Consider the following 20,988-nt stretch of genomic DNA (forward strand, 5'->3'; position numbering starts at 1 on the left):
AGATATTTACAACCGTGACTTAAGCAAACTTTGGAAATGAGATGCAATTCTTGGGAAAATTCTGTATTAAAAATCTAAGGAAAGGTTTCATTATTAAGAACCAAATGAGGGTTTTTGATCCTGGACTGATCAGAGATAATGACTGGAGTGATTTGTGCTAAATAAGCAACAGTGCAGGCTTTCTATGAGTAAATTACAATAACAGACTGTTAACAAGAGTGTTTTGAATTTTAACTTTGCTGTTGTTTAACCTGTTAACTATTTTTTTTTCATGTATGTAATGTATGACAGGTCAGTTGGGTTGCAAGTACAAGGTGGAAAGCTATCACTGTTGTAATAGTGTTCAACTAGGATTGATAATATGTATTTTTGTCTTTTGTTTTTAAATTGTTTTAAAATTTTGTACTTTAATCTTTTGAATAAAATAAAATAATTAAAAAAGAGCACTTCACTATTATATAGGAAATATTTAGAAATACAACATACCTTCATCCAATCATTCATAAAACAGCCCTTCTACTTGGATTGGAAAGATAAGACCATACTTAAAACAGTTTTAGCAATAAATTATTACAGGAAGAACTGCTGTTTTTGAAAAATAGAGCAACAACACTAATTTATACTTCAGTCACTTCTGTTTCCTATATCACAATCATACTGGCAGCATTAAAAAATAACTCTTAACGTGAAAATTAAAATAGTAACATTATGCCCACAATACTGAATTCCCCACTTTATTTCTTAAATTACTTCCAATATACAATTTAGAAACTACTTCATGACTAATGAATATTTACATAGGTTTCTTGTTTCAACATTCAGTATAAAAATAGGTGTACATATAGCAATTTCAAATTATATCTAAATTTATAGTTAATGATGCTGTCTAAATAGCAGCCTGACAATATTTGTAAAATAAAATAAAAATAAATAAAAGTTTATGTCATGAAATGGATAGCCTTAAACATTTGATTTTGGCAAAAATCTGCTTTCTCCTGATCATTTTACAGCAATATCTTTCCCTCTCTGGAGGAAGAAAAAGTCTTTATCTTATCCACATAAATACAAAAGAAAAATAAGAAAAAAAAACCCAGATCTTTCCTTCCTGCAAAGCTTTTCCTCTTTAAAGGCAAATGAGCAGATTTGTGCAATACCACGGTTCCCAAGGTAGCTTCCCATGATGGTACAATCAGTAACAATGCACACCTGCCCTAGAATGTGCCAAACTAATTCAAACTATTCATAATGCAACATCTGGAACAACTTTACTACAACTATTTTGCTAAGAAATCGAGGGCCGGTTGAGGCCTTCAGCGAAATGAAGTGATCAGTGCTCTGCCATTTGAGTGGTCTGATAGGAAATTAAAATCTTCCCATGTAAGCATTTGACGGAAACAAATTCTATTTTCTGACTTGTTTTTTTCTCCTTACCCAAGAGGACACAAGAAGCAAGAATTCTTCATTTAAAACTGAGAAATCCAAAGGTGTCTCCTCATTATTGGAATGGCCTCCGACACTGAACAAACTGTTTTCCCGAAAGACCTACCCTCAAAATAAGCCCTAGCTCAATTTTGGGAGGGGTGGGCCTAATATAAGCCCTACCTCCAAAATAAGCCTAGTTTTGGGGTGAGGCACACCTCTAAAAATCTGGGTGGGGTGGGTGGGTGGAGCTGCCCCACATGCCCCGCACCCACTTACACTATAGCCAGGCCTCTCCTCACTGGCCCACTTCTTCTGCAGCGTCTTCCCTGTCTGCATTTCACAGTCAGAGGCCTTTCTGGAAAGCCACTGCAGCCGAATCCATAGCTCGGTTCTCAGCTGTTGAGGCTTTGCGGAAAGGCCTCTGACTGCGAAATGCAGGCCGGAGCTCCATTCTCAGCTGCAGAATGAAGCTGCTCCTTTGGCAGCAGATGATGTGGGCCGGCTGGGTGGGGCTGTTGGTGCCAGAGGAGAGTGGAAAATACACCTCCCCCTAAATAAGACCTGGGGACTCTTTTGGAGGCCAAAAAAAAAAAAAAGTCCAGGTCTTAATTTTCGGGGAAACATGGTACCTCAACCTACCTTCACTCTTTGTGAAGAGTGTGAAGGAGGTGAGGCAGCAACGGTCTGCCACAAAAGCCGTTGTTGCTTGTGGTTCCATACGCATTACAGTTTGTAGATGCATTTAAAACATTTTAACACATGTTTTCAATAGAAAATGTCCAGTCCCCATTTACCATTTCCTTATTTTACAGCATCCATAAATCAAGCTTTAGCATATAGAAGTGTTGGTTGATATGTAGCATCTTCAATTATTGCATCTTCAATTATTGTAAACAAAATCACAGACATTTTTTTCAAATGATATATTTACACATATACAAACAATATTATACATCACTCTGCAGTCAGGTTGCACATTGACCTGGATCTCAAATCACCAATGTAACCATGAATTATTGTAGAAGCTCACTGAATAGCTATTGCATTTAACTGATACTACAACCTGAATCCCAGCTGAGGAATGTTAATCTGAGACATCCTATACTAGAGATATTCAATGTAAAATGATGCGTTGGGCAATTTTAATGTACCGTGCACTTAGAAAAACAAAACAGCAATCTGTGATCTCTCGTAATGCTTCATGAGATGATAATTATTTGCTAAGAGAATTCAATCTATACAAGTATTCAAGAGTGAACCACAACGTGGCAAACTAGATTCAAGAGGTAAATTGCACCTCAAACGTGGCATTCTAACACACAACAGTGTTATGTTGCTTTATCTTTTATCATCAGTTGCAAGAGAGTCCAAGTGGATCACAATCTTTCAACAATCAAGTTGAGTTATTGTGGTAATATTCAAACAAATATAATACTGGTTCTGGTAAACATGAAGATAGTTGAGATTGTTATTTCTTTTACCGAGACAATTGTGCAACCACATTTTCCTTCTTCAGTGTTATAACCAAAGATGTGTAACCAAAGTAACGTGAAAGTCTTGAAGATTTGTATTCTCAAGTAAAATTGCTGAGGGTGTTTCATTTACATGATCCCAGGATTTCAGAGATGTGTGTGTGTGTGTGTGCCTGTGCATGTACACACACATGCACACACATATGATCTCAAAAATAAAATATTGTATTGGTATATAAATCATATGCTACAAAACCTAGAATAAATAATAGAACTTTTCCTATCTATAAATCAGCATACTTTATCTATAGCCAATCATGTTTATTAACCAACTTTTAAGTGAAAAGGTGGCATTAATTCCCACGCAGCTTCTTCATGATAGGGCTGTCAGGGGTAGCAGTGGTAAATATGCTTCCAACTAGTACATGAGTTCCCCATAGATTATGCCGAATAACTTTACAGCAGCCTAGGTCTTCCACAAGAAATCCTAACTGGTGATACCGTTCGTCAGTTTCAAAAAGAGTGTTGTTTGTGTAAGGGCCAAAGAACTGAAAGGAAAGAAAAAGAATGAAATATCGAGTATTCTTAACAGTTGATCAGATTAAATTCCTGCTTAAGTAACTATATGTTCTACTTTTTATTTCTATGAGGAATTATCTGAATGAGCCAAAAAATAATTGATGTGCGATTATCGGCATATTGTGCTCTTAATTTCCACATTAACAAAACATGATCAGTATTTGTCATTACAGTAAACTACATAAGTTGCAAAGACTGCCACAGCCCTTTCTAGAAAAGGGATATATCTAAACACAGTCGGCATCCACTAATAAAGGTTGCAGAAGAAAAAGGTTATCATCTAGTAAAGGAACATAAAATATTTTTTTTCCTTCTACGTGATTCAGTTTTACACACGGAAAAGTCATCCTGCATAATGATTGGCAAAAATATAAAGAATGATGGCAGAAAAGTATCTCAATACTAGCACTTCGAATGCATCACTATCCTGGATGAAAAGCAGCATGCACTTAGCACATGTGCAAATGAGCCAGAGCATCTGTAACGCAAAGCCAGATTAGGGTGAGCGAAACTCAGGATCGTACGTGCTGTTTGCTGGCTGATTGCGGCTTACCAGACTCTCACAATAACCTGCAGATGGTCCTGGCTTAACGTTGGCTAATTGTGACTGTAAATTCCACTCCTAAATGATAATTGTTGTAAAGCACAATGTCATGTGATTGCATCGCTTAACAACGGCAATCCCTGCAGTCCCCTTTAGAGTGGTTAAGTGAAATTGAGGGTCATTAAGTGAGGACCTCATATGACAGTGACTTAGGATTTCCTGCTGGCTCCCACAAAGTCAATGGAAGAAAACTGGCAGGAAGTTGCAAGTTCCAGATGGCCTGAAAACAGGCCAGTGAGTAGGTAAGTATTATGGAGTGAGGTGGGCTGGAGGGACGTTACTGAAATTAGTGCATGTGGCCTGGGAAGTTACTGCTGTGGTGCTGTGCAAGTGTGTGTGGAGTGCACAGAGGATGTTGCTACGAAATGCAAGTGAGGCCAAAATGTGTGCTACAGAATATGAGATCTCAAGAATCTCATACTTTGCAGTAGAGTTCCTTGGGGGAAAAAGTGGCGGACGTTACTTGTAACCTTCTCTGCTGGCTTCCCCACTGACTCTGCTTGTGGGAAATCGGCAGGGAAGGTTACAGATGGTGATCACATGATTGTAAATGTTGCAACCATCATAACTGTGAGCAGAATGCCAAGCACCAGGATTACAATCACGTGACCGTGGGGTTGCTGGGACAGCCAGAACTTTGAAGGCTGGTTTGAAATTCCAGTTATTCAGCACTGCCAGAATTTTGAGTGGTCATTAAGCGAGAACTACCTGTACCTCAAAAGGCTCTTTTATCACTAATATAAACAGGAAGAACTATGTGCAACACCTTGAGCTCCAACAATGATAAGACAGGACATACCATACCAACACAGTTATTAAGTAAAAATAATCTAGACCTTTAATGGCAACCAGCAAGAACAAACAATTGGTGGAAGATTTATACTCTTACTGCTAGTTTGCCTAAGTCTAAACATGATATTCCTCTCCTTACTATATTTTAACATAAATACTTACTGCTAATCCTGAAGTCGGATCAATAAAGTCTGCCCAGTAGCCTTCGGAACACAAAGCATAGCAAATTTCCTTAGCACCGTTGATAAACTAAGAAGAGAGAAAATAGAAAAATGCAAAATGCAAGTCTTTCTCCATCAAGCATAAATTCACTTCAAAATCAAAGAGCAAATGCTCAGAACTTCAGCTGATTAAATTAATAACTTTACTAACAGGATTAACAGTATTAAGCTATATTTAGGTCCCATAAAGTCTTTGTGCTAGGCAATAAAGAATTACTTCACTTGCTTTCATTGTTCATTTGAAGTGCAATGTTAGCTTTGTTCTCTTAGTTTCATAACATCTAAAATTAAAGTTAAAATAATCACACATCATCTACATTTCTCACGTTAATATATTCTTTTGCCTTGGTCAGAAAATTAAAAAGATAGCACAATTTAAGGTTTAAAAGCTAGTAAGGATGCTTTCTAAATCCTTATCAAGTAAATTAAATTGAATAAATAAATACATTTCAGAGTACATGCAGAAGTAGTGTCTGGCACCAAAGTCGACCATCAATTCAGAAAGCCAAAACCAAAGTAACCTATAACTATGTAGGAAAAAAGCATGTCTTTCCCAAACCCCAAAGAATATCTAATGTAAAATATAATTGTAAAATTTAGCAGTGGCTTGAGCCATTTGCAATGAACGTGATTAAGGTTCATACCCTCTACGATTAATTTTTGTACCAGGGTGCATGATATATTGAAATCAAGCCTAATAAAAGGAACATGTACTTCAGGAAAAGCTGACTATATAACTAGAAAGCTTTCAAACACATGAATGGTTTATTAAACCAAATATATGTACATTGCAAAAACTCAAAATCAAATCTCTACACAACATTTTCAGTTTTGTCTAATCCAGTAAAGTAATCCCGTTTTAGAACAAGCTAGTAAATCACAACCATTGTTTCCCAGTTGGTGTGAATGGGAAATCATACTAATTAAGGCTTAAGTTGTTTTCAACGCTTCTCTCTCTCTCTTTTTTGCAACATCCGCAAAGAATCTATCCTTGAGCTTTGTCTTATTATGTTATACCGTGTTTCCCTGAAAAAAAAAGACCCCGATTTTTGGGGGTGGGCCTAATATAAGCCCTACCCCAAAAAGAAACCCTAGTTAGGGCCCTGCCCACTCTGTCCCACCTCGCTGCCGCAATGGGGCAGTGGACTGCGTGTCGCGCTGCTGCCGCAACAATGAGGCGAGGCAGGTGGGAGGGGGTGGAGCTGCCCAACATGTCCCACACCCACTTACTTCAGGGCTCCCCAGCCAGGCCATTCCTTGCTTGGTAACCTTCCCTTTCACTCCCCTCCTGAGCCAGACTGCCATGCTACGGAGGTCCCCCTCCGCCATTGCAGAGCCAGGTGGGAATGACGGTGAAAAGCTTCGCTGCCACTGTGCACCACTGGAGGGGCTTTCTTCGTGCTTTGCCCCACAGATCGCCTGCCCAGTGGCAGCTACCACCTCCTTCTCCTCTGCCAACTCTCCCGTGGCTTGAGCCATGACCTCAAGCCTACCCTGCTGCCTCCCTCCACCAGCCCTCCGTCGCTGCCATTGGTGAGAACAGAGACCGGGGTGGGGGGTGGAGTGGCTCTGCACAGCAGAGAAGAGCCCTTGCTTGCGGCCCTGCATCGCCCCGCATCTCCCTTCCCCGTTCTGGAAATGGCAGTGCCATTTTTTGCAGCTTCTTCTCCTGGCGCTGCTGCAGAGTTTGGAGCATCACCGTCCATGGTAAACCAACACCACACCAGGAGTGATGCCATAAAAAAATCTCGCCAAATGTGAAGATGCCAAAGGAGTACTGCTAGTGAAGTGCATGGAGCGTGGTTCAACCATCAGTTCAGACTCTGTGAAACGTTACGAAAACTCAGAAGAGCCATCCATAACATGTGTCGGGGCATGCTGACTTCCTGTGTGGTGTTGGTTCACGATAATGCTCACCTACACATCGCTAGATGCACCCAAGAACTTCTGATGCAGTTCCGTTTTGTTTTTGATCACCCCCCTATAGCCCAGATTTGACACCGAGCAACTACTACTAAGGAATTTCAAACCTTGTAAGACGTTATGACAAGTGCCTCAATTTGAATGGCGACTATGTTGAAAAGTAATGTAATGTTGTAGTTTTCTAATGTGTATAATAAAAGTTCTGTATCTGCGAGTGTCTGTCATTGATAACGAAATGGAGGTTTATTTCCGAACTGCCCTCGTGTTTAATTCATCAATTTCCAAACTATAAGTTATACAATAAAGTACGCTTGCTTTGCTCATTTGGAATCACTAAAGCTATGTAACTCAGTCAAGAATTCTCCTCCTAAGTGACCCACTCTTCTGAATCCATTATCTAGAAGCCCGAAATCAGCTCCAAATCCTTTAAAATGAAAATAAAGCGTCTATTTCTAGCAGTTAACTGCGAGGTATTGTTTCATTACAATTATTCAGAAATGGAAAACAATACCCTCAAAATGTGAACATTTTTTTTAGCTAGACATGTTCAGCAAATTAACATTTTATGGAGAATACCAGCAGTAAATACTGACATCTGTTGGAACTTAATTACCGACTGCTTAAAGCCAAAGTGGTTAAAAGGGAGCCTGGAAAAGGAATGACCTCTAGTGGCAATTTTAAACATGGGCAGTGTTAAATGTAATTTTCATTTAAGCAAGTACCAACAAGCTTTCATATGAAACCCTTAATTTACTATACAGAATGAAAAGCATTAGAATGTCATCATGTCATGCTAAGAATCAGTATGCATAAAATTTTTAAGATTAGTACTTTCTTGTGAAAAAACACAGTGACTTAATTGAAGTTAACAGTTAATTATGTGTAGATGGATATGGGTATAGAGGGGTGTGTGTGTGTGTGTAGTATTTATAAAGGAGGCTGGTTAACAGTTTAAAAAAATATAATGCCTCTTCAGAACTGAATCTGATTTTTGATGACTGGACATATCTAGGTATTTCTTTTTTGGCTTCTACAATTTAATAAAATATCTGCCCTTTCAAATATTTATTTATTTATTTTAATTCCATTTATATCCCGCCCTTCTCCGAAGACTCAGGGCGGCTTACAAGCTTAGCAGTAGCCTTCATTCTATGTTTTACGTTTGTAAATAATGCTTTACGTTCAGAGTACACTAGGTTAGGAATCTATGCATCTATTTGGGCACCCACATAAAAAACACCCACCCATCAGTAGTGGAAAGTAATTACATCTGATCATCCAAAGCCACTTACATTTTCGATGAGGACTTCTCGCTCATTTTCTACCCCTTCACTCCACCCAGTCATATCATTTACAGTTTTCTGTGTTACCGTTAGTACTGTTATGTTATTGGAAACAACATCTGGAAACATTGACTCAAAATCTACAAAAAAAAAAGATATTTTAAATAACTTCGCCATTGGTATATTTCCACACTATTTGCCAAGTGGCCAAAATGTGGTCATGTGATTAGTGTGTGTGTGTGTGTGTGTGTGTGTGTCTGTGTAATCATCATTAAGTAGCTTTTTTTGGGGGGGAGGTTCAATTGTAATTTTGGTCGCTAAGTGACCCATTGTAAATCAAGGTCCCCTGTACTCAGCCTCTAGCAACCAAGAGGAAGACACATTTGCTCCCTAAAGGCCTATTCTTTAACTGGTGCACTAAATACTTTGCTCATATAGAAAATTAGTCTAGGATTTAAAAGAAAAAATGGCAAAAGGAAGTTAATTCAAAAGTAAAATTAATTCGAATCTACTGAAACCCCAAGAAAATTAACCAAGTCACCATGCTAGATACGTTACTTAAACTGTCAATCTGTGCATGTTTTTTTCTTCAAGCTACAATTTTATACACTTTTTAAAAATAATTAACATTGTGGAGGGATGGTGGGGAAGCAGGAAACCCATACCTTTGCGCAACAGTTCTGGGCATGCTTGTATCGCACATTCTACTTTGGCAGTTTCAAAGTAACTTTTGGCATCGGCAATGTCTTCCTTGTGAACAGCATTACTGCCCTGAAAAAAAAGGTAAGTTTTTTTTAATCTTAAGTCTTTAAGTATATTTGAATAACATACCAGCGACAGTCCATCTGTACACAGTTTCAATTTATTATGATTTTTATGCTTCCATGATTTTGTAATATTTTCTCTTATCTGTCCAGATTTCAAAACTGCAGCAGCGGGACTTCCGGTGGCGGCGCGGCGCCGGAGACAGCCCTTGCGGGCTGCCCGCGGCTCAGCTGTGTTATTTCCACCCGAAACAGCGCCGATCAGCTGTTCGGGTGGATTTGAAGCCCCCTCCTCGGGAGAAGAGGAGGGGGTGAGCCCCCAGGTAGGGGTTGAGTTCTCCGGGGCCGCCTGAGCTTAAAGCTTGGGCGGCTGAAGGATCGAACTCCCCCGTAGCCTGGGTTGCTCCCAGCTGGTCAGCGTCTCTGCTCCGTGATTTCTGGAGCGGAGCCAGGCGTTTGCGACCACCCCTGCCAGAAGGAAAGACCATGGAATAAAAGGAGCAGGCAGAGCGGTACAGGAGGAAAAGGTGAAGAGGACTTTTATGGCTGCTTTCTAGCTTAATGGATTTTATAAATTTAAAAGTGAAAGTGCGTAGTAAGTGAAAGTAAAGATGGCGGCTAAATCTTCCCCAAAAGCTCTCAGGAGTGCTGGAACTTCTCCGATGCAACAGTCATCATTACAAGCGTTGCTTCTTCCTGATGTATTGACACCGAAGGATCTACAAGATGCTCTTGAAAAATATGCCCAGGTAATTCTGGAAACAATGGGTGATAAATTTGCAAAGATGGAGGAGAAATTGGAGAAATTGGAGGAGAGAATAGAAGAGAGGATGGAAGAGAAGTTCAGAGTGATGAAGGTAGACATTTTGTCTTCAGTGTATAGAGTGGCTGAATGTGTGGAAGATTTGGAGGAAAAAGTGGAAGATTTGACTCAAAAGAATGCCACATTAGAAGCAAAAGTACTGGAGAATGAAGATTTAAGAGAAAAAATGGACACAGAACTGAGTCTTGCTCAATATTTCCAGATGCAATATGCTGTTAGAATCAGAGGTTTAAAAGAGAATATTAAGGAAGACCTAAAGCAGTTGATTTCTGAGGCTCTGGAAGTAGTATTGAATCAGCCAGCATCTGAAATAAAGGGAGGCATGGATAAAGTGTTTCGTGTGAATTCATGGATTGCTAGACAGAGAAAGTTACCTAGAGATGTGGTGGTTTATTTTGTAAAGAGGGAAATTAGAGATGAAGTTATTCAAGCTGCCTATGGTACTAAAGTTGTGATTGCTGATCAAGAAGTTTTGGTTCTAAAAGAAATTCCTCCAAAGATTTTAAGGAGAAGGAAGGATTTTACATTTTTAGTGCAAGAGCTCAAGCAACGAGATATAAGGTTCAGATGGGAGATTCCAGTTGGGTTGATGGTGATGTATGAAGGTAAAAGGCACCGTTTGGCCACTGTGATGCAGGCGCGTGATTTTTACAATAATATTTTAAAAGCAACCCCTCTATCACTTCTGGAAGCTGCAAAGGGATCTGGAGAAGGAGAACACCAAGAGGCTGAAGATGGACAGACAGAGGAGAATGGTGCTGGAGGAGATCAAGCTATAACCTCTTTGGATGATTCTGGAGAGCAGAGGGAGACGCGTGCTGCTTTAAAACGATCAAAGAAAAATAAAAGAAAAATGTACTTACAGCCAAGCACTGGGAGGAGTACGGCTTAAAAAAGATAGTCCTATTTAAGCAGTGCTCCAAGAGCTTTGGGATGATATGCATGGCAATTAAATTTTTAACTTGGAACGTTAATGGACTAAATTCATCACAGAAGAGGAAGAAAGTTTTTCAATATTAATGATCAATAACAAGCTGACTTTTTTAGTTTACTTTATACGAAGTTTGCCCAGTTGGATTATAAAAATTTTTATTTTTATGAGGGATTGGAATGGTGTTTTGGATGTACAGATGGACAAGGCTGGAGCTTTTAAGCATGTCCCAAGTCATGTTAGACTGCCTAAATCCTTTTTTGAAATGAAGGATGACTTGGAACTGTGAGATATTTGGCGTGAAAGACATTTGCAAGAAAAGGATTATATTTTCTTTTTTCTGACAGATATCAATTTTTTTTCCAGGATCGATTTTATTTTGTTGACTAATGATTTTTTTTAAGGATGAATGTAAACAGCGGTTAAAGGGTTTGGTTTTTTTTTGAAATTATTATGAATAAGGGCACCTCTATGGACATGGTTTGGGATGCTAGCAAGGCCTATATGAGAGGGGTGTTGATATATATGAATAATAAATTTAGATGTGCTCTGGAAGCTAGGAGGAAAGAATTGGAGAATGAAATAAAGGAAAAATAAAAGGCTTTGATTTTGAATCCAGAGGATGTGAAGTTTAAGGAGGCTATTAAACTGTTAAGAGGAATGGTTTGAGTATATCCAGAATAAATATGGGACAAATGGATTGAGTATATCCAGAACAAATATGGGACTAAAAAGTTTTATGTAGTATTTGAATAAGTCTTCCCTTCTTTTCTCTTTTTCTTTTTTCTTATTTTATATATTTTATATTAATAGTGTTTGTAGTTATCCTATATGAGCTAGAGAGTGATAGATTTTAGAATTTACGGTTGTTAGCATATGGTTGTTTATGATTCTTTTTTTTGTTTTTTATACCTTGTACTTAGCTCTGGGAAGTCGGGGGGGGGGAGGGGGGGAGGGGAAAGGAGGGAGGGATAGGGGAGGGGTAGGGGGGATTGTTAAAAATAAAATGTATGATAAAACTTTTCAATAAAAAAAAACAAACTGCAGCAGCATATACATTTTGTAAACCCTAACTCATAAAATGCATTAAGCATTTTTTTAAAAACAAACCATAATGGCATTTCTACTCTTGGAATGATTGTTTAACGTGACTGTTTAATAGTGATTTATCAAATTCTGCTTCAAAAACTTGAGATACATCCCCCCAGGGGAAGAATACTGAAAAGCGGGTTCTTTGCCCATCACTACTGAACTTTTCCTATAACATACAGATAGGGAGTATTTCTAGCATGAGCACTAATTCTTGGTAGGAGAGATTTGGTAACAATAATGTTTGGTAGTACAACGATACTTCGGTACTCATCGTTAATTGGTTCTGGGAGGTACGATGAGTACCAAAAACGCTGAGTACTAAACAAATTTTTTCCATAAGGAATATAGTGAGTTACAAGGCAGTTGACATCAACAAGTTCTAGTTTGTGCATTCAGTACCAAACAAACAATGAGTAGTGGGATAAAATTTTCATATCAAAATGTGTTGAGTACCAAATTCGACGAGTTTCAAAGCAGTTCAGTACCAAGGCACCATTGTATAGCAATGAAAACCAACAGATTATGCCAAAAATCAAAATAAACTAGGGCAAATCTTTTAAATCCTCCTCAGTATATTGAAGCTACCAAAGGGCAGGTCTTCTCTCAAAGTATACAGTTTGGAAACAATTAGTCATCGACAAGTATCATGCTGACTTGATTTAGGTGTTCTTTCAACAAATCGCCAAAAGGGAAAGGACAGAAAAATAATCCCCTCTTCTCTTCTCTTCCCAAACCCACCTATCTATGAAAGTTTAATAAATTGTGATCAAAGTGAATCCACAGAAAGTAACTTCTTGACTTGCATCTGAACTCAGCGAGGAAGATCTGATCTAGCAATTGCCATGATAAATTACTATGCAAGTTGAAGTCTACATTAAAGATGCATGAAGGATTTCTTGTGCCATCCACCAAAGGAAGCAGCGAGTACATTTCTAGATTTGTATCTCACCTTCCCAGGGGAGTTCTACACTTACCTGGAACTCGTTGACATACTGGGCCATCACAAATTCATGCCTTTCACTTGCCAAGGGTTCCATCAATAGATCAGGCAATTTTTTATGGACTTGTCTTGTCTTCTGTGGTGCTGTACCATTTAGATGACAGTCAAAACCTATGTTACCAGGTAGCTGGAATCTTTGGTCCTGGGGACCAAAAGGTCCCATCACTTCATCTGGCCACACAGTTTTTGGACCTAAGAAAAGTTTAAGTCTGTGTCACTGAAAAGCACCCACATACAGAATTGTTTTAATCAGTAAAGGACATTGCTTGTTGAATCTCGCTGCTTAAAAAGTAGATTCATATACTTCCAATAGAAACTGAAAAGGTGCGTCCCATTTACCTCAGCAGGAATTAGTTCTGAGTAAATACTTGAAGTTGGGCTAAAAGTACCAAGAGACACAAATTACTTAAAATATATACAGTGCGACGCCAGCTTGGTGTAGTGCAGGGGTAGGCAACCTTGGCTCTTTTATGACTCATGGACTTCAACTCCCAGAATTCCTGAGCCAGCACGGCAGGCTCAGGAATTCTGGGAGTTGAAGTCCACGAGTCATAAAAGAGCCAAGGTTGCCTAGCCCTGGTGTAGTGATTAAGGCATCAGGCCAGAAACCAGGAGACTTAAGATTTTGAGTCTCGCCTTGGGCACAAAACCAGCTGCATGATCTTGGGCCACTCACTTTCTCTCAGTCATAGGAAGGAGGCAATGGCTAACCACATCTAAAAAAAACCTTGCTAAGAAAACTGCAGGAATTTGTGCAGGCCGTCTCTGAGAATCAGACATGAAAGAATGGAAGGGTGGGTGGGTGGGGAGATTTTCTATAAAGGGATGGTTTTAACGATCATTAATGTGAGAAAAATTTGAATTTTCCTTACATACGTCAGGAGGTGCAGCAGCAGCAACAGAAGGCTCATCTGAGCCAGAGGATCCTGCTGTGGAAAAAGCCTTGGGAGTTATAACCCTTCTAACCAAAGAATAAAATCCTGGCAGGTATGTCACCAGTCTAGCTCTGTTACAAAGTACCTAAAGGGGACACAAAGAAAATTGAAGGCAGCACAAGTTGTGTATGAAAACTATGACCTAGTACATAAAGTATTCTTCCACAATAGCTGGTGCAGGCATGGAACATGTTACAACGAGGCCATGATTCAATCAGCTCCCAGTGGATTACAGAGGCAATGGAGGAAATTTCCTCCTGGCTACTCCACTGAAGTAACTGATGAGTCCACCGCATCTGTATTACTCTGGATGAGAGAGATCATTACACGTATGATGGGAAATGAAGGCAATCACATACATCTCAGATTTAACAAACCTTTGGGAAGAAGGGACATCCCTTCTCTCCAAATAATCTGTTACCACAAGGATTCATCATCCTTGAATTTTGCTTGTTAATTTCTTGTATTAGCAATTAAAGAAAATACTTGAAATGTATTCATAAAAATCAATATTTTAGATGCTGGAGTTTTACACAAGATTTACCATATTAGCTACTACATCTAAGTATATACTACGATTATATTAAAACACGTACAAGTAATCCTTGTCTAGCAACCACAGTTGGAACTGGCAACAGGGTCATTAAGCGAAAAATTTGCCAAGTGAAACCGCAATGGTCTTATGGTGTTACTTCAGCTTCCCTTTGCTTTACAAAGCTGTAAAAGTCATAAAAGTGAGGACTGATTGCAAAGTTATTTTTCATCACTGTCATAAATGTGAATGGTCACTGTACAAGGCAGTTATTAAGTGTATACTACCTGTACATGAACAATGATGGAATTATCTACAGGCAAAGGATAATAAAAAAATAAAATTATATGCATGCACACCAAGAGCCTTGGTGGAGCAATGGGCTAATGCCTCCTTAAGTAACACAATTAGTGCAGGTTTGCATCCCACCAGGCTCAAGGTTGACTCAGCCTTCCATCCTTCCGAGGTAGGTAAAATGAGGACCCAGATTGTTGGGGGCAATTAAGCTGACTTTGTAATAATGCCGCTTGGGGGGGGGGCAAAAGCCCTAATAAGCAGGCATATACATAGAATGAAGGCTATTGCTAAGCACATTGATTTGTACTTAGATTGTAAGCCGCCCTGAGTCTTCGGAGAAGGGCGGGATATAAATGGGAATAAAAAAACAACACATTATGCTAGTTCTTCCTCTGGCAAAGCTATTAAATAGGATAGGTGACAAGTTAGTTAAACCAGTTTATCTGAAGATAGCACATTTCTTATTACCAAACTGGCAGGCCACTTTAAAAGTTGATTATAGTATCTCACCATTCTTTATACTGTCATTAACCCAGCCTCCTGCATACCTTGATCAAACATATTCCTAAATTCAAATCTGAGAACAAGGCCAGAAAATTATTAGAACACAAACTAATGGAAACACATCTTGTTTTTCTTTTTTTAATCTGAACATGGCCTGAATCAATAAGGCTCAGGTGACTGGTAACACCTCATTGCAGTTTACTGTAATGGCAAATATTGATCGTTTGGCTGACAATCAACTAAAGTTCTGATCTTACTATTTCCATCTTATGATTTCTATTTATACATTTGTCAATGGAACTTTAGTCAAGTTTATATTTTAATTAAAACTTGTGGGTGGTAGATTACAATACAAGCTATGTTTTTGATTGCCACATAAAATGATATAGTTTTTAAACCAAGGGCAAAAAACCCCTGTAGTAAAACAAGACTTATTTTTCCTCATCATCTACAGTGGGCTGCTGTATTAATACAGAAGATGGCAATTATTTGTAGATGCATCATGAAGAAAAACAGCATTAACAGTTTCACGCATGTCTTACTTGAGATCTGAATCAAAAACAATGTGCAACATTTTTATAATAGGATTAAAAACATACTATTTCCAACCCATATATATAATAACTTTGTATTGTCTTCATTGTTATTGATCTCATAAGATTTTTTTTTAAAAAATCCATACATACAGGTATACCTGTCCTATCTAGTATAATAAAAATTAGTTATATTACTTACAGTTGCCATTTCCATGCTTTTCTTCGTTTAAAGAAACTCTAAAACAGAAACATACAGAAGAGTGATCCTGAAATGCAATTTAGTAATTATGGAGAGTATTATATATTAAAAATAAATTATTCAATTGAAAGATGATTAAATCTGAACAACCTTCATCAGTATGAGGTTCAGTTTACAGCCACTGTAATAAAAAAGCAGGTATATAAGATCTCATTTGGATCCAATAGGGCAAGATACAACTCCTAGTTCTGAGATATTACATTATTCCCTTGAAAGTCTTACAAATAGGATTATGGTTATTTTATTCTTTTCAACATTAGCACACATACTATTCTGAGAACAGATTTCAAGCTTTATACTGTATGGCCAAACAATATATTTTAAGTTGACAATTTGTGAGCGATGAGTGATAATTACTGAGAAAGAGATCATCTAGGATAGTCAAATGAGGTTCCTTCATAGCTTCTATGATCTTTTCAAATTTATTATTTATTCATCAAATGTATATAGCCACACATCTCAGGGAAAGTGATTCATCCTTTTTCTGTATTCATCCTTTTCTCCTCTTACTATGACCTTTCCCAACCTGAACCTTCCACAGACACTTGAGAAGAGCTCCAATCACCAGGTTGAAGAAAGGAGTCACAAGAGAAAGTTAATAATATCAAATGGACTAGATAGTCCAAAATGCTTAAATATTCTCAAATTGCCCAGATTCAGTTGATAGGCAGCACACAAATTTAATAAACAAAATAATTAGAAGCAGATAAGCATCAACAGCTCTTTTAACAATTTGTTGCATTCATAATCAGGTATGTATGTTTTAGCACAGCATGCAAAGACCTCGCTGTCTGGAGAAAGCTGTAAGGGGGGGGGGTGTCTTCAAACTTGGCCCTTTTATGACTTGGGGACTTCAACTCCCAGAATTCCTCACCAGGCATGCTGGCTGAGGAATTCTGGGTGTTGAAGTCCCCAAGTCATAAAAGGGCCAGGTTTGAAGACCCCTGCTCTAAGCCCTCTGTTGGTAAAGTTGAAAGGTAAAGAGGATGACTAACAGCAAGATGGATGGTCTTCATTACAGTGGCAATGAGTTGGAAGGGCTGAAGGACCAGGTCAGAGGTCTATTGAGATTCTCAATCATCCAGGTCATGGTTGTTCCAAAGGTGCCTTTTCAAAAACGGAAGCTTCTTCAGTACTGACCGGTGGGGTCCTCTAAAGAAGCTCCTTGGATGAGAAGCAAAACACTTTCAAAGAAAAAAAACCCACAAAGTCCAGTTGCCTTTTGGAAAAGGTGCTTTGGGACAACCAGGTTAGAGACAAAACCTATCTGTGTAGTTGTGTAGTCGCATCATCAGCCCAACAATGCGCATCTGCATTTAACGGGCTGCACCAATCCCCAAACAGGTTTCTGTAGCAAAACCCGTCTTTCCTCGACATCTTCGTGAAAGGCAGACATAAACGGGAGCAAGCGGTGGGGCATGAGCCCACCTAACGCATCGCTCAGACATACTCGGGGACGGAGGAGTAAGACTTTCCTTCCGCATTAGGAATCGTAAAAAGGCAGCCCCTCTTGGAGACTAAAACTCCCGCGAAGTTCCCAAGGTCCCATGCGGAGGAGGAGGAGGCGCCTGCGCGTTCCCTCCTTCCGCACAACTCTATGACGTGGCTGTCCCGCGCATCGCCTAGAAACAGAAGCGTGCAACCTTGGGCGACTTCTAAGACTTGTGGACTTCAACTCCCAGAATTCCCTAGCCAGCCATGCTGAAGTTCACAAGTATTTAGAAGCAGATAGAAGTGAACTTCAACTTTCAGGCTAGAATAGCTGGCTGGGGAATCCTGGGAGTTGAAGTCCGCAAGTCTTAAAAGTCGCCCAAGGTTGGACACCCCTGGTCTACAGCCTCCTCGACCTGCGATCCTTCGGGCTTGCAGGCCGGCAATTTCCATAATCCCCAGCCCCCAGGCATCCGGCTCCCGAGTATCTCCCTGGAGCCATTTCGGAGGCGAGGCTCTTCCGGGATGGCTGGCCAGCAGCAACTCCCTTCCGAAGAAAACTGGGGCTGCTCCCGAAAGGAGACCGACTCGGATCTATTACTCTTAGCTGAGACACTCCCTAAACCGCCGGCATTCCCAGCAGACCCACACCGTGATTCCCCTCCCAGAAGTTACTCCGGTAAAGTCAGGCACCGAGTGGCTTCGGTTGTTTGGCAGACGGTTCAAGTGAATCGGGGCCCCAATTTAGAGGAAGAGCTGATTTGAAAATTTCGGGTGGGACCGAGGTTGGGAACACAAGTGGCTAGTCCCTAGTGAGAAACAACAGTTTCTTAGGGCGGCGATAGTTTTAAGAGGAGCATTTCGCAGCCTGGCAAGACAAGCCGAGCCCCCGGAGGAGTGGGGCTGAGGAAGTCAAGAAGAAGAGAAAAAGTGCCCGTTTGGGGGAAAGGAAGCTTCCGGGGAAAACAGCAACACCGCCGCCCGGTCTGCTTACCACCACTTTTCCGGCATCTGTTGTCCTTCGCAAAATGGAAGACCAGGGAAGCCAGTTGATTATCGCGCTCGTCGGTCGAGAGGAAGGGAAAATAGTATTGCTTTTGTGCGCCGGATTGGGAACAGGCGGAACGAATGATGCAGCGGCCTTTGCGTTGGTTGGGCGAGAAAGAATGACGAACCCAGTAAGGGAAAATTAATCGCTTTCCGCTGTGTCGATGGAGACGACTGGCTGAAGAGGATCGGGAGAATCAAATCAAGCACCGCTGAGTGGATTGTCTCACGCCTCTGTCTTTCCTTCTCCTTCAAGAATTAATTGGCGTTTAAGTCTGCAGGATTTCTCATGTTCAGGGTGTAGAATTGCGGGATTTAGGTGGACAAAAGCACTGTTTAAAAAGGAAAAATGAGAGAATACTGAAACAAGGCTCCTGTATTCACAATGACGTTATCCCTATTAACACATCCAGTGAGGAATAGTGGTTAAGATACTGGGCTAGGACGTGGGAGAGCAGAGTCTAATTCTTTTAAGCAAAGAAACCAGCTGGGTGACTTTGAGACAGTCGGCCTCTCTCAGGCTATACTGGGAAGTCCAAACAAACAAACGAAAAAGACCTCTGGGGGATGGGAAGCATACATCTACCAGCAGGAGCAGTGTGGTAGATTACAGTCCACAACTGTCAATGGCTTCATCCTGGAATGATTTATGAATAATAATAATCCCCAATTATGTGGTTGTGGGACTTGTGTGCTCTGATGAAGATGGGAGCTGTGTCAGAGGTTCAACCATATTGCACAGGTCTCTTCAGAGGACCCAGACAAAGAGTGTCTCTCCCATAAATGATGTGATATAATTTACAGAAACCCTTACCTGATGGTCATCAATAAGGAGCGCATTAGGTGTTGGGGTTTCTGGATATCTAATGACACATGGGCTACAGGGTTCACATCTGTTGGCTGAGCAACCAAAGCCAACAGCTGCAGCACCACTGAAAGAAAAAGTTTACCTGCTACAAATATACCAAGATTGAAAATAAATAATGTTCTGTTTTTACAAATCAATTCAGTGAGAAGAGGATATCTGGAAAGAATGCACCTGTTCTGGAAAAAACATCCAGAATCGAAAATAAAAGTAGAATCTAGTACATAAAGTTTGATTTATAATCTGAAAAAAGTATTCATAGAAACACAACTAGAAGAACTGCAAAAGTCTACCCAGAGCAAAGAAATCAAAGCTTTGCCAGAACTAGCTCAGATTGTGGAGGCAAACCGGGGGAATCTCCAATAGAGGAAGCCAGCATAGCCATTGAATCATTTTCATTCCCAAATCAAGCACCCTCTCCTCTGCTTTCTCAGAAAGAACAAAGGCCTCTAAAAAAGAATTGAAACAAAGAATAACTGGCCTCTAGAACAGCACAGAAACAACAGAATAAACTTTCCTGCACTGAAGTTTGTTCCAAACTTGCTAGCACAAATATTAAAAGATGTCAATCTTGATAAATCAAATACAAGCACCAGCAAAAAACAAACAAACAAACCAATGAATGTACAGCATGGCTACAGTTATAACTGAATACTTGGGATGCAAAATCAGCAAAAAAAGAAAAAAAAGCCAAACAGTGCATTACCAAAACGGATGATTGGGCTGGAAAATAAGATCAGCAACCTAAGGAAGATGAAGCAGGCTAAAACAGATGAAAGGAAAAAAAACAGCTAAAGAATAAGAACATCATGAAATATTTAATCAAGAAATATCACCTAGAAATGAGAAAGGTTAAGGAAGCATTGGGAACAGCAAAGCAGCAAATAATAGCTATAGCCGAGAAGATCAGCAAATACAAAGTTCAAATTGTATATTTTAGCTAGAATGTCCAATTTCAGTCCAATCAGAATCATTGCCACCAATGTAGAGACTGGAGATTAAAATACAGAGATTGTATTGTATTGTATTTTTTTGTATACATATGGCCCAATAACTAATCAATAAATTATTAAGGTTGGTCTCACAGTCAGCCAACTGTAGTGAAAAGTAGAAAGTTCAAGTGTAATGAACTTGTTTTCATCTAGTTGGATCTTTCAATATCAGATAGATTTTGCCAGATGTTAACCAGTCTTCAGTTTTCCTCTCCTTGAAGTATGTTAAGCTGCTTGGTAATGAGTGTGTGATAGATCGCCTCCTCATCCCCATCATCTCAGACTGCAATGTTAAATGTATGTATATAGAAGCAATTTCAGTTGAATGCAAGAAGCATCTGCTGTTAAGGAAACAAATGATTATGCAACATCAGAAGTCAAAACCAAGTAAACCATTTTATAATTTGAATATTGTATGAACCAAATCATTCTGATTTGTAAATAATAACTTATGGCTTACTTTACTGTGTTCCACATAATCAGCCACTGGTTAATTTGATAAACTAAGTTCAATGAAATTGAGGTTAATTCTGTTGGGTCAACCCAGCACACTGTAAATTAATCTGATTCAAACCTGAAGAGGAAATGTGGTTTCATTAAGATTTCTAGGATGTAGCCAGTGAGGACTCATGGTTTAATTTTAGAACTGATGCTTTTTAAAAACATGTTTATAAATGATTTGGA

At 39.5% G+C, this 20,988-nt stretch overlaps 1 protein-coding gene across 1 annotated transcript; it reads right to left on the reverse strand.

Moving 5' to 3' along the window:
• Positions 1–428: 428 nt before the first annotated feature.
• Positions 429–20,781, reverse strand: MMADHC (metabolism of cobalamin associated D). Its single transcript, XM_083349236.1, has 8 exons — positions 18,395–20,781; positions 15,910–15,947; positions 13,779–13,926; positions 12,881–13,098; positions 8,962–9,067; positions 8,306–8,436; positions 5,032–5,118; positions 429–3,442 (listed from the first exon to the last, which is right to left on the reverse strand). The coding sequence occupies exons 2-8, from the start codon at positions 15,922–15,924 to the stop codon at positions 3,248–3,250; spliced, it is 900 nt and encodes a 299-aa protein (XP_083205362.1). The 5' UTR covers positions 15,925–15,947; positions 18,395–20,781; the 3' UTR covers positions 429–3,247.
• Positions 20,782–20,988: the final 207 nt, after the last annotated feature.

This window comes from Vipera ursinii (assembly GCF_947247035.1).
Source record: "Vipera ursinii genome assembly, chromosome: 1".
NCBI classification, from domain to species: Eukaryota; Metazoa; Chordata; class Lepidosauria; order Squamata; family Viperidae; genus Vipera; species Vipera ursinii.